At 43.5% G+C, this 13108-nt stretch overlaps 1 protein-coding gene across 1 annotated transcript; it reads left to right on the top strand.

Annotated features, from left to right (window-relative positions):
• The first annotated feature begins 2379 nt into the window (after positions 1–2379).
• Positions 2380–9458, top strand: GPRC5D (G protein-coupled receptor, class C, group 5, member D). Its single transcript, XM_004693139.1, has 3 exons — positions 2380–3277; positions 7926–7993; positions 9387–9458. The coding sequence occupies exons 1-3, from the start codon at positions 2380–2382 to the stop codon at positions 9456–9458; spliced, it is 1038 nt and encodes a 345-aa protein (XP_004693196.1).
• The last annotated feature ends 3650 nt before the right edge of the window (positions 9459–13108 follow it).

The raw sequence follows: 13108 nt of genomic DNA on the forward strand, positions 1-13108 counted from the left end.
AAAAAAAAAGCATCTGCTGGTAAAAACGAGTAAAAAATGGAAAACCACACAACTAGGAGGTAGTTTCACAAGGCCTGGAATTCTGTCATCAGACTTATTCAATTATTAATCCAGAGGCAGGAGCTGTGGAGGCTTAAAATTGGGATCTGACCCCAGGTAGCTATCAACCAAATACAGATAAAATTGATTCACTTACCTGTTATTTTAATTAATTATTACATTTATTAATAAATTGATATTAATAAAATAGAAAACATAGTTTCCATACTTTTGAACAGCACAGTGGTACATCCAACAACTACAAATTAGATTAAAATAAAACTGATAGTAAATTGACCAAATTAAAAATGATGTACAATAAAAATCTAAGGAGAGGCCTGGGAAGGTCCAGGGCCCTCTGTGTGGTGGGGTGCATGGCAGAAGGTGATCCCCAGGGGTCAGAGGATCAGGGAAGAAAGGAAAGCCCATTGAGGAGAGAAACCAGCTCTTAGAATAAGGGAAAGTGTTTGGGTAGGAAGCAGTGATCAGGAGTAAAGCAAAGGCAACTCAGAACAGGAGGAGCTGACGGGAGCTGGTTTCTTTGTGAGGCAGTGGCAAAGCCCTGGCTAACCACAGGGCCGGGAGGGATGAAGGAAAGATGGGGGCTCCCAGGTAGGGTCCCATCAGCGTAGCTGAACCAGGTCCCACTCTGGGGTGTTCAGAAGGCCTCTGTCAAAATGAAATATCCAGAAAAAGAACCCAGGGTCGAAGGGGGGTGGGAAGGGCTGGCACCTCTGTCCCTGTAGTCTGGACATTGTACCAAGTGTTCCATTATCACCACTGAGGAGAAAGGAATATATTTACCAATACCACCCAGTAACCTCCGATGGTGTGTTCTCCTATGTTGGGTTTTATAAAAGACTGATGGAATGACCTAGAACATATACATTCTGCTGTGGACAAAGAGGGGGAGGGCAGGAGGTAGTTATACCAAGGCCTTGGGCAAATCCAAGCAGAATGAGTCCAGGTAGGAGCCCAAATCTTATGGACAACTAAGACCTATGACTGATTTCCAGAGAGAGAATAGCAGCATAGAGAAGACACCTCCCTAACTCACAACTTTGCCCATCACTGGCCTTTTAAATGCACTTAACTCTTCTTTATGGCCCAGTGAGACTCTTACTCTTAGGCTGAATGGATGCTCTTTTGGATCTTACAACCAAAGTCAAGACAAAGGAAGATTCAGGGGATGACAATTTAGGGGGTAGGTCAGAAGAATGATGTATCCTCATGTGAGACCTGCTGAGGACTCTCAGGGCCCCCTGGCACAGGGTCCATGGACAGGTGCAGTTCCTGAAGTCACATCCCCTTCAGGACCCCCTCAAGGTCAGGGTGCCTTTGGTCAGCAGTTGGATGAAAAATAATTGTTCTCACCAAGGAAATCTCTGCAGAAAGGTTGCTGTGAAACTGGAATAGGTGTGTCTTTCCAACCTTCCGGTTCTTTTTTATTGGTCCTGCAGGGACCTGAGTGAGGGCCTCCAGTCCTTCCGCCCATTTGGGGAGAGATTAAAGAAGCTGAGTTTGTCTCCGTCTTACTCATTGGCAGTTACAGCCTCACAGCCACTACAGCCTCGGCTTCCAGCGTTGACACAGAGAGGGTAAGTGGGAATGAAAGGCCATAGCTCACTCTTGGTGTGACGCTCCTGGTCCCAGCCACCTGGTTTGGGAATAACTGGAGGGGTACAGAATTTAGGTGTTTGGTTGTAGACACTGAAGTACACAAAAATGGTATACATTTTTCCAAATGATGCTGAGGGTTTTTCTAGACAATGTCAGTTAAGATAAAGATTTGGGTGTTAAACTGTCCAGGTTATTTGAAGACGGAAACCATTTTGTATGTTTCTTTGATGAACAAATATTTAATTAAGTCAGATATTTAATAATAACATATAGCTTTGGATTGACTGGACTTCAATGAAAACGAATGTCGTTAAAATTACTGGGGAAAATCATCTGCCTGTCTCCTAACAGTGCCTTGGTGTCTTGAGTGTTCCAACAGTCCACTAATGTTGACAAGTCTGGTTCTGGAGTCTAACTGGAACCCCATCAATAGGCCAAATGTAGTCACACACCCTATTTTATGGCAAAGAGTCGGTCTTTGGTTTCCAAAAGGCTTGGTGGAAACGGTGGCATTTAAAAGGATGAAGTATCGCACTCCCAAGTGAAGTCTGTTCTGCTTTCCTTGGCAGAAAGAGTTCATTTGAGAAGGTGGCCAGTACCGGGCCCTTCTTAGATCTACCTACAGGTGTTCTGGAAGGTGGATAAAGAGTCCTAACTTTGCCTCTTTTTTTCTACAGGGGAACAGAGGACCATCCTTGTGAGGCACACCTACAAGTTGCCATGTATGAGGAGGACTGCATCAAGTCCACAGGGGACTACTATCTCCTCTGTGACACTGATGGGGCCTGGGGCATTGTCTTGGAGTCCCTGGCTGCCATCGGTATAGTGGTCACAGTCTTGCTGCTCTTGGCATGTCTTTTTCTCATGCGAAGGGTTCAAGACTGCAGCCAGTGGAATGTCCTCCCCACCCAGTTCCTCTTCCTCCTGGCCGTGCTCGGGCTCTTCAGTCTCGCTTTTGCCTTCATCATCCAGTTCAATGAGCAAACTGCCCCTGTACGCTACTTTCTCTTTGGGGTTCTCTTTGCTCTCTGTTTCTCGTGCCTCCTCGCTCATGCCTCCAACCTGGTGAAGCTGGTCCGGGGTAGAGTTTCCTTCTCGTGGACAACCATTCTGTTCATTGCTATTGGTGCCAGCCTGCTGCAGACCATCATCGCCATTGAGTACGTGACGCTCATCATGACCCACTGCATGATGTTTGTGCACATGACACCCTACCAGCTCAATGTGGACTTTGTGGCCCTCCTGGTCTATGTCCTCTTCCTCATGGCCCTCACATTCTTCATCTCCAAAGCCACCTTCTGTGGCCCCTGTGAGAACTGGAAGCAACACGGAAGGCTCATCTTCATCACAGTGCTGGTGTCCATCATCATCTGGGTGGTGTGGATCTCCATGCTCATGAAAGGCAACCCGCAGCTCCAGCGCCAGCCCCAGTGGGACGACCCCGTCATCTGCATTGGCCTGGTCAGCAATGCGTGGGTTTTCCTGCTGCTGTACATCATACCCGAGTTCTGCATTCTCTACAGATCAAGTAAGCCAGAGTGTCCTGCCCCAGTCAATGCCTGCCAGGTGCCAACTTACCAACGCAGCTACCGAGTGGAGAACCAGGAAATCTCCAGAGGTAATTTCCTGGGGGATCCAGGGAGCAGGGAGGTGGGAAAAGTGGGAGAAGTGAGAGAGGGATAGGACAATAGGGTGAACCAGGCCTGTGGTTCACCCTATTGTCCTATCCCTCTCTCACTTCTGACACAAAGAAAATGGTCAGAACTGATGTGTGTGACTTCATAGTTCAGGCATGGAGATGAAGACACCCAGAATCGAGACTAAACTGTAAATGTACGGGGAGAGGCCAAGACAGAAATGAATGCCAGGCCCGACATTAAGAGGGCATGGCTGAGTGCTACATATTAATTGAACGTTTAAAAGTTAAAGCTGAGTGTTCATATTGGGTAAAGAAAGGCATCCATTATAAAGTGAGTTAACCAGCCCCAGGTGAGAGACCTGGAGGATGCTAACCCCAGACTTTGGACTATCAAGTGCAATGGTAATTTGTCATTTTTTAAATTTAAGTCTCAAAGCTGATTTGTCCAAACATCATAATAACTACTTCATAGGACTTCCTGCTTTTCAAACCAGGCATTGCTTGAAACCTTCAAGGTCTACAAAAAGCAACAGGAAGATCCATTTCAATCAGGATTTGAAGTAAAGGCTCAGATGTGTGATCATTAATAGAAATAAAACAACTTGCTCTGTGACATTTTCATAAAAATATCTGGGTCAGAAATTTATCCTTATACAAGACTGGCCACCTGACTGTATTTTGTTACAAAAGTAAACTGTGTTATCCATGACCCCAACAAACTGGTAGCACAGTGGCTAATTTGAGTTATCTGGAAATATGTCAAAACTCATTAATTCTTTCTGAAACATCTGGCCTATTATCCATAGCCCAATATCAGAATGTTACATCCATTTTTGTGTCTTAATAGGCATCTGATTTCTCACAATTTATTTCTAATGCACAAAGATGGATGTTATTGTATATATTGTATAGCACACATAATGTTCACTAAGCTCAAAAAATTAATAGAAGCTTTCCTTGTAAGTGCATAGACTTTTTTGAGCTATAATCTATGACTAATTATATATTCAAATTAAATCCTGTTCAGATAGACGCAACTATTAATTCTTTTGAGTTCAGTTAATGGAGAGCTAGGAATTGATGGGATACATCCATCTTTTAAGTTTATTGTTCTGGTTTGTGACAGAATTGCCACGTCAATCTTTCTCGAAACAACTTCTCCTAGGAAATAGGATAAAACCTATTATATTTGCTTTATTGTTGTTGTGTGTTTCCAGGAAACAAAGAGAGGGAGGGAGAAAGAAAGAACATAGAGCCTTAGAACCCAATACAACAAAATATTGCAATGATCAAGATTCCATATCCGGAGAATATTAGGCAAGTATTTAAAGGGTTCTGAGGAGCATCTTAGTTGAAGAGTCTGCAAACACAGTGCTTCCTGGGGGCACACTTACTACTCAAGCAGGATGAGAAAACCCATTTCTGAGCAGTGATCGACTCTCTCAATATTGTTTGATATTTTGGAGTCAGGGGTCAATAATATGGTGACAAGCACATAGATTGTGCTCTGAAATTGGACAGAATAATTGAAACTAAGCTTAGGGAACAGAATCAGAAATTAGGTATCCTGGAAATAATATAAATATAAAATTAGAAGAATATGATTAAAAGCTAATAAAGAGCACAGGTGTACATCTAACTAGGAAAGGCAAATAGACACACACTAGTCAAGAGCTAGACAAGTACAGTGTAACAGCAAGAACTTGAAAATCCTAAGTGTTACACAGATTGTCAGTTGACTATGGGAAAGGACCTCACCACGGCTTTAAGTTTTTGTTTGCTAAAAAAAATCATGACACGTTATAAATAGATGTGGGCCAGTGAGAACAAGTAGGCCATTGTCCTCCTCATTGGTCAATCTCTGGCAAACTAAAAAGAAACAAACAAACCAAAGAAACAAAGCATTCAGTTCTGGGACCCACTAACAAGAAGGGTAGAAAACCACAAAGATGATTAAAGCATTATAGCATCAGACCCACATGGAAAGGTTAAGACAATGAAGTTGAAGGGGCAGTTCTGAGCTGTGTGGACTTTCTGTAGACCATTCAAGTTCTCTCCAAATTCTGGACTAAACAAAGACATTTCGCTCAAGTCCATGAGGCCTGCTTTTGTCATGCGCCTCTTTTGATTAAGATTGTTAGCATTTGTGAGTCCGATCACATAATTATTTGATTAACCACTGGCTTGTGGGACCAGAATTATTTAGCTGAAAGAGGACTGTGACAAGGGGGACCAACAGGGAATGTCACAAGTCGGAAGATGCCTCTCCAGCAGGATGGTGTCTTGTGACTTCCTGTCTCCAGTGAAAGGCAAGGGTGGACATAGGTCCAAGTGAAAGCTGGAAGGGTGGAGATGAAATATGAAAACAAGAGTTGGTAGACACTGAACTAGATTGGCAAAGAGGAGTAAGGACTCCGTTTTCCTGGAATATTAGACTCTACCTCTCTGAAGTGGCTTACAGACTTAATTCCAAATGTAAAAATATCTGGATGGAGGATGAAAACGCAATCAGACAAACTACTCTGGCACCAAACAACTGGGAACAAATCTTCCATATCCTGTGTGCTACACGTTTTCTTAAAAAGCTACACATTAGTTGAATGTCTAAAAGTTAAAGCTCTTTTGACTGAAAGATTTTAATATGATATCATTTGCAGAGACGCTAAATATAGTAGAATATCAACCATGAGTCCTTTCTTATTCAAAGAAATCCCCTGTCCTAGTTTTGCCTGCTTTAACTGCCTAAGATTAATTAGAACGCTGCTATGTCAAGTTGCTAGACACGAGAGCCATTTATATTTGAAATGAGAAATGTGCAAGTATTATGTTCTTACGGGCATTTTTCCATTCAGTGTTTGAACATGAAAAGACAAACCTAGTCTGATTTTTTTTAAAGATGTTAAGGCAAAAATAATGAGCCAATAATGTAAAAATGACTATAAAATAATGCAAACCAAAAGAAAAATATCCCTGTAAATATAAGCCCTTTGGGGTGTTTGCCTTAAAGCAGATTCTATCTTTTGCTGAACATAGCCCTTTTAGGCAGTTTGCAACATTTTTTTTTTCTTCAAGGCTCCCACTTTACCAGCAGAAACCAATTTGATAAGGTAGTTTTTGTTTGTTTCTTCATGCGAACAATTCATAGAACTGCTCAAGAGCTACAGATCACAGAGAGAAGTGGTGCCTCAGGGGGAAGACAGTGAGTCTGGGCAAGATGCATTTGCTCTTAGGACGGATTAAGCAAGACTAATGATTTTAAGAAGATCTCGGGAGCAGCATGGGGGCACCAAAAGAGGAGGGAATTCAGTCTCACGTGTCCTGCCTCTGAGTTTCAGCTCTTTTTCCTGCCAACTTTGAGACCAAACTAAGCACCTCACTTCTAGGAATTCAGGCTCCTTGTCTTGAAATGGTGATTCACATTATGCCTGCTTCACATTACAGTGGAAGGTCTTACTCCACTCAGATTTCACAACACAAGGTGCTTGCAGGAATAATATAGAAACATTAAGTATACTGAGATGTAGATTTAATATATCAATATCATTTTTGATAAATGATGAACTACAGCTGGAGAATAAGCTTCTCTCTCATCTGGTCTGATGACAAAAGTAGGTAAACGTGAATTACCAGGGGCTGAGCGAGCGGGGAGTCTGGTTACCCCACAGGCGCAAAGTCAAACCATGGGTTCTGTTCAAAAAGCGATGAAGAAGGGAATTGCATTTTTACAGGATCCAACTACTCTAAGAAATGGCAGGAAGACGCTGGCAGAGCCACTGTTTTAACACCACTAGTGCAATAAAAGCGTACACAGGATAATACAGTGGATGGAGGGGTCTGCATGGTGCCATCCCGAGAGCCTTAGACATGCCCACTGACAGCACTGTGAAATACAGTCACTCCTCTGATCATCACTGTCCCTCTTGCAGTCCCATCAGGAAGCGAAGGGAACAAGAGGTTAAAGAGCCCGGTCCAAGGTGACACAGCTGACAATTAGGTGCACCTGGCTGAACGACTTCCACAAGCTCAACACTGGTGACACGCTGTGTCCTCCACCATCAGACCAGCAACACATGTCCCAAGCACGGGCCTGGCCTTACAGGCAGACGCTGTCCCCAGGGGGCTTATGGTCTTGTTGCAGGGACATTTAGTCTGTGACGGCACAAGATCATCCCAGGGGAACTGTTTTATGCTGTCTGGCTTTCAAACTTAAATAAAGCGTGTAGAGTATCAAGCCTAGAGGGACTTTCGAGATGATCTAGTGACGGCCTTTTATTTTACAACTGAGGAGAGCAAGGGCCACAGGTCCTGGCCCAGAGCCAGCGCTTCCTCTAAAAGTGACCAGAACCTTCAGCATTTTTGTGGCTAAAGCTTGTGTGCTTCTCCCAAACACACAAGTGCTAGCCACCTACAGACTTCCTCAGAAACTACAAAAGCACTCTCTTTTTTTTTTTTTAATCAGAGATTAAAAAGAAAAAGAAAAAACAAAAACAAAAGAGCTTCAACTGAGAATTCCTTTTTTGAGGGTCAGGAGCCTCTTGGCCAGGTCCAGAGTCTTCTCATCATCCTCCCTTGTGTCTCCAGGTGAATCTCTGACACTAACCCCATGCTTCCCTCCTTTGGCTTTCAGCCCGAGACAGTGATGGAGCTGAGGAGGATGTAGCATTAACTTCATATGGTACCCCCATTCAGCTGCAGGTAAATCTCATCTCCGTTCACTAGGGAAGGACGAGCGAGCGCTACTTCCTCAGGGCAGCTTTGTTCTTCAGCCAGGCTTCACTCCTGTACCCTTACTGACCTGAGAGGCAGGGCAGGGTCATCCCTTCCCGCACGTGGTGCTTGAAGCATCGAGAATAAAATCACACAAGAGCATACATTAAAGGCAATGCTGCCTTTTGTCTGTGCCTGAGACCCTGCTAATCCCCTCTGCCTCTAACACCAGCATCAGATTCTGATACAGGGGACATCCCTGGAAAGGAAAGCAGCTTGAGGGTTGGCGTGAGGATAGACAGGAGCAAGTGCACCTCTTTCGTCTTCAGGGAGAAGGGGAGCTGGTAAATGTGGTGAGCACTGAGTTGTTTTAGTATCCATGGTCTAAATCTGTCCCCCGAGCCCTGCCGGCTGCCTCTGTGAGTCACTATCTAGCTCTGGCAGTCCAGGCTGCCCCCAGGATCCTGGCTAGTTCTGTCTGGCTACGGTCTGTCACCGTCATCTGGAAGCCCAGATGCATGCACGGACCGTAATCCTCTCAACACAGAGGGAACACTGATGATTAGACACGGAGGTTACTTGCACGAATGTCACGATGGCTTGAAGACACACAAACCCAAACCATCCAAAAGACCACATTGGGACACAAATCTTCTATTATGGGGATCAGAAGTAACTAAATTTGAGTGGACATCATGCAAGGATGTGCGCTATTGAACGAGGCAGTTCTAGCTAAGCTAATCCCACTGGTTTGTTATCTGAGACGTGGCCTTTTCCTGAATGATTCAGGGACCAAGACACAGTGATGTCATTTGTTGTAATGAATCCTCTGGAGGACATTTACACTTTGAAAAACATCTATTATCGTCTCCAAGAATTTCTTGGATTGCTTTCCATTCCCAGTGGTCAACTAGTCAAGAATTTCGCACAAAGATTTATTCTAGTCAATGGCTAAGAGGGTGAGCATTCTGAATTGGATAGCCACATTTTTTATTTAAAAAAAGGATGAGGGGCCCTCCCTGGTGGCACATGTTAGAGCGCAGCACTGCAAGCTAGTCACAGCCGCTTCAGTGCGAGTTCGATCCCCGGCCCAGGAGCTGACCCACATGGCACAGCAGACCTCTCCTGTCTTGCCTACTGCACCCCCCAGCAGTGTGCTTCATTGATCTGCCTGTTCTGCTCTCCACTCTGTCTCCGGTGAATCCTCTCACCGCCCCTATACCTCTCACCTATACTCCAGTTCTGTATGCATAAATAAATCTTAAAAATAATAATAATAAGTAAATAAAGGGTGAAATGATAATATCTCGGACCTAGTCTTGCAGAGTATCATCCTCTATGTTGGCTCAGAAAGTTGATGATGGCTTTTCTTTCTCTCCAGACTGTTGACCCCACACAGGAGTATGTCATCCCAAGGGTTAAACTCAGCCCCCAGCAAGATTCAGGGTTCTGATGTCCACAGGAAACATGAGTGATGAAAACCCAGAAGACTACCCCCGTGCAGACTTCTGGAAAGCCCACAGAATCGCACTGCCAACAAAGAATCAACTCGTCCTTCCTTCCCTGTTTCCTGGCCCTTTTCAGCCCCCTCATCAGAAGGCTGCCCATCCAAGCATAATTACAATCTTGCTGGCCACCCAACTGTGACTCCGTGTCTCTTTCTTCGCCCATGTAACTGAAGGACCCTTCCTTAGCCATGCTGGAAAGAATTGATGCCTCTTACTAATAGCACCAAAAGAACCTGATCTGGAGAAATTAGGGTCGTGCTAATGGGACAAAGGATAGAGGAGACTAGCCACTTCCTACTGGGGCCCTTACATGTGACTGACCCAAGTTATGCAGAATCCTCAGGATCCCTACAGTTGGGCATTTGGCATAACTCGGACATGCCACCGGCTTGCAGGTAGGCTGGCTTTCCCCCATGGTGTTACCACCCCGTGCCAGGGAGGATGGCAGAGACCTGCTGGGGTCAATGACCTGCTTTGATGAACCAGTAATAGCAAAGGGAAGAGCCACCCCAGTTGATGCTCATAAAGGATTTTAGCTACTGCACATAAAAAGCGGAGTCTGCCTGTCTTGGTCTATGACGAGTCGATGCCTCTGCACTAATTACTTTGCCTTCACTCCTCCGGCAGCTCCTCCTCCTTCCCACTGGACTCCTCCATCCTTATACATACTTGTTGCATATCCCAGAATCACTCAGAGCTGTGCCACCAGAGGCTTGTTAGGGTCACGTTCAGCCCTCTCACCATGCAGATGAGAAAGCAGGACCTTGGAGAAACAGGACTTACCCGGAGTCCCACAGTGGTTGGTGGTGGGCAGGTCTTCTGACTCACGGGACACGCCTCCTCCCACTCTGCCAGGCTGCTCCATGCCTTTGGTATTAATGCGTCAGGCATACACCCCCTGAGAACCAAAGGAGCTATTTAAGATTAGAGTGGGTTTAGCGCCTGCCATCTGAAATCAATCTGAAAAAATGCTACGACTGAACATCTAAAAGTGCCATTTCAAAGAACAACGTACAGCACAGATTGCTCAATATCAGCGTCTTATACTTCCGGAGCAACTGCCAGGGAAAAGTTCTCAGACTCAGCCCAAGGCGCACAAGGCAATGATGTTCCTTTGCCAGAGCTTGCATTTTTGTAGGGGAGAAAACACAAGGCAGAGGGTCTCAGGAATACAGCTCCTTCCTTTGGAATACAAGGACTTGAAAATAATAGGGCTTGTTAGTGCCAGGAGCAGCCAGAATCCAGGCCCCCAGCTGCAGTCCAAGAACTCAGCCTCTACACAATAGAAATGTTCACATCTATTTTTCTGCTTCACTCAAATTAGCTGCTCTTTTTGAAATCTGTGCCCTGAGCAATGTTATCAGTATAAACCAAGACCTCAGGGAGCACCAGTTTGATTTTCTGCCCTTATTGATAATAAAATTTTAAGAGAAACTGTTTAAACATTAAGACTCTGAACTATTAGGTGGTGCATTATTTAATAAACCCATAAAGCATCTGATTTGAGAACGAAACCAAATCACATGACCCTACATTCTCTCTGGAAGAAAACCATCATCACGGCATGGTAGTGTTGATCCCAAAACACTCAACACCTGCAATGTAATTGTATTTTGCTTTGGAGGCAGGAGATGTTTCTGAAGGATTGGCTGATAAAAATTTTTTTTTAAAGATTTATTTATTTGTGCATACAGAACTGGGGTAAAGGCCAGAGGCTCAGGGGCGGTGAGAGGCTTCACCAGAGACAGAGCAGGGAACAGAACAGGCAGATCGACGAAGTACACTGCTGAGGGGAGCAGCGGGCGAGTCAGGAGAGGTCTGCCACACCATATGGTCACCTCCGGGGCAGGCAGGAATCAAACTCATGCGGAAGTGGCTTTAGATTCTCAGTGCTGTGCTTTAACCCGCTGCGCCACCAGGGAGGGCCAGACTGGTAAATTTTAATAAACCCATTGAAGCCATACAATGGCTAATACTGTTTCTAAAAATGTTTTCCCAAAATTAGTAAAGGCAAAACTGAGCCGCTGGGTGCCAGATCGCCTTTGATGCTACAGCACAATGTCACCAAATGTTGGGTTATCCTTGAATGGAACCTGGGTCACTGTAAGGTGGCAAGAGTTTTCTGATTTTATCTATGTTAAAAAAAGGGTATGAATAAAAAACTTCTTTATGAAGTAGCTTCCTAGTGTAATGGTTATTTCACTTGAATGAGTATCAGCAAAATACCTTCCTGGGTAGAGTAGGAATACCCTTAATTTGTGACTGCCCCCCCAAAACACATCAAAGAATTGTCTCCCTCAACATTAAATTTCACCATCTCCCCATAAACATAAAGAGTCTTCTGTTTTTCATAACTTATTTCCACCTGTGGTCTGCTCAAGCTAAAATTTTCTTAGTCTATCCTCTATATCTTCCTCCTTCTTTCAAACAAGCTGTCCCCTTAGCTAACTAAGATCATATCTACTTCATATTGGCCAGATCCATGACTTCTTTGCCTTCTTTTCAAAGGATTTTTTTTTTACATCATTCTTCATTTTGTGCATTTTTCCATCTCAGCTATAATCCCCATGGGCCTCCATCACCAATTCACCCATGTGCCATCACCACATCAAAGGATATTTTTATGCATTCAAACTATGACTTATTTACATTTCCAACATGTAAATCAAGAAGAGCTTGAATTCTGAGATAAATGGTTTGACATCTAAAACAGACTTTTCCTTGGAGTTGTTACAAATGTCTTAATGACTCAGGCCACTTTAAGCTACAGGTGTCTTGGAAGAGATGGTGCTTGACACTCTTCAGAAATAGATTCATTAGAATTAAAATCGCAATTAATGAATATCAGAACTTATTGATTCAAAGGACTTCAAAGTGGTTCCTTCAGGAGGTAAAGGATATTCTCATTGCTTAAAACACCATCAGAATATCTTTTCTAGGAATTGCCTTCAGGAATGGCTTAAGAAAATCAGTAGGATTAGATTAGTCAAACTGGTCAAATCAGAGAGGTGAATTCAATGATGCCTTTTTAAAATTGATATTCTCTATCCCATAGAGAACTACCAACTGCACTTTGGAAATGTCATTGGCTATTTTTCTAGTTAGTGGAAATGTTAAGACTTGAATCATATTTAGAATGCAGTTAAATTAAGTCCAGGTATGAAAAAAAAAATTCCTAGATCATTACTGGTAGAATCCTCCAAGCAGATTTCAGTGTGAAAATTAAGAAAAGTTTATTGATGTATGTGCTCTTGGAGTAAATGACTCACCTGTAAATATTTGATATTTGACATGAGATTTGTTTGTACTTTATTTTACAAATACATTCTTAAATCAGGGGTTAGACATATATTTTCATTTCAAATTTCATATGATCTCAGTCACAGTTCGTTGGGTAACTGTTAATTTTAGGACTCAAGATAAACAATGCTGGTTGGAATTTTAATTGTGTCTATCATTACTCACTAACTGTAGGCTAAATGGAGTGTATGCAGTTATGCAGATACAGAGTTGCACAGATGTAAAACAGATAGTGGAATATATGAATTTTAGCATTGTACATATATTTGCATTTATGGAAATGACACATTTTTAC

The sequence above is a fragment of the Condylura cristata genome, unplaced genomic scaffold (genome assembly GCF_000260355.1).
Source record: "Condylura cristata isolate star-nosed mole 26May11 unplaced genomic scaffold, ConCri1.0 scaffold00036, whole genome shotgun sequence".
NCBI lineage: Eukaryota > Metazoa > Chordata > Mammalia > Eulipotyphla > Talpidae > Condylura > Condylura cristata.

Bases quoted from the DNA above. Each gene is read 5' to 3' on its own strand.
- GPRC5D (XM_004693139.1), top strand. From the start codon at position 2,380: ATGTATGAGGAGGACTGCATCAAGTCCACAGGGGACTACTATCTCCTC. The intron at 3,278-7,925 runs GTAATTTCCTGG...TTTGGCTTTCAG, and splicing joins GAACCAGGAAATCTCCAGAG to CCCGAGACAGTGATGGAGCT. The intron at 7,994-9,386 runs GTAAATCTCATC...CTTTCTCTCCAG, and splicing joins GTACCCCCATTCAGCTGCAG to ACTGTTGACCCCACACAGGA.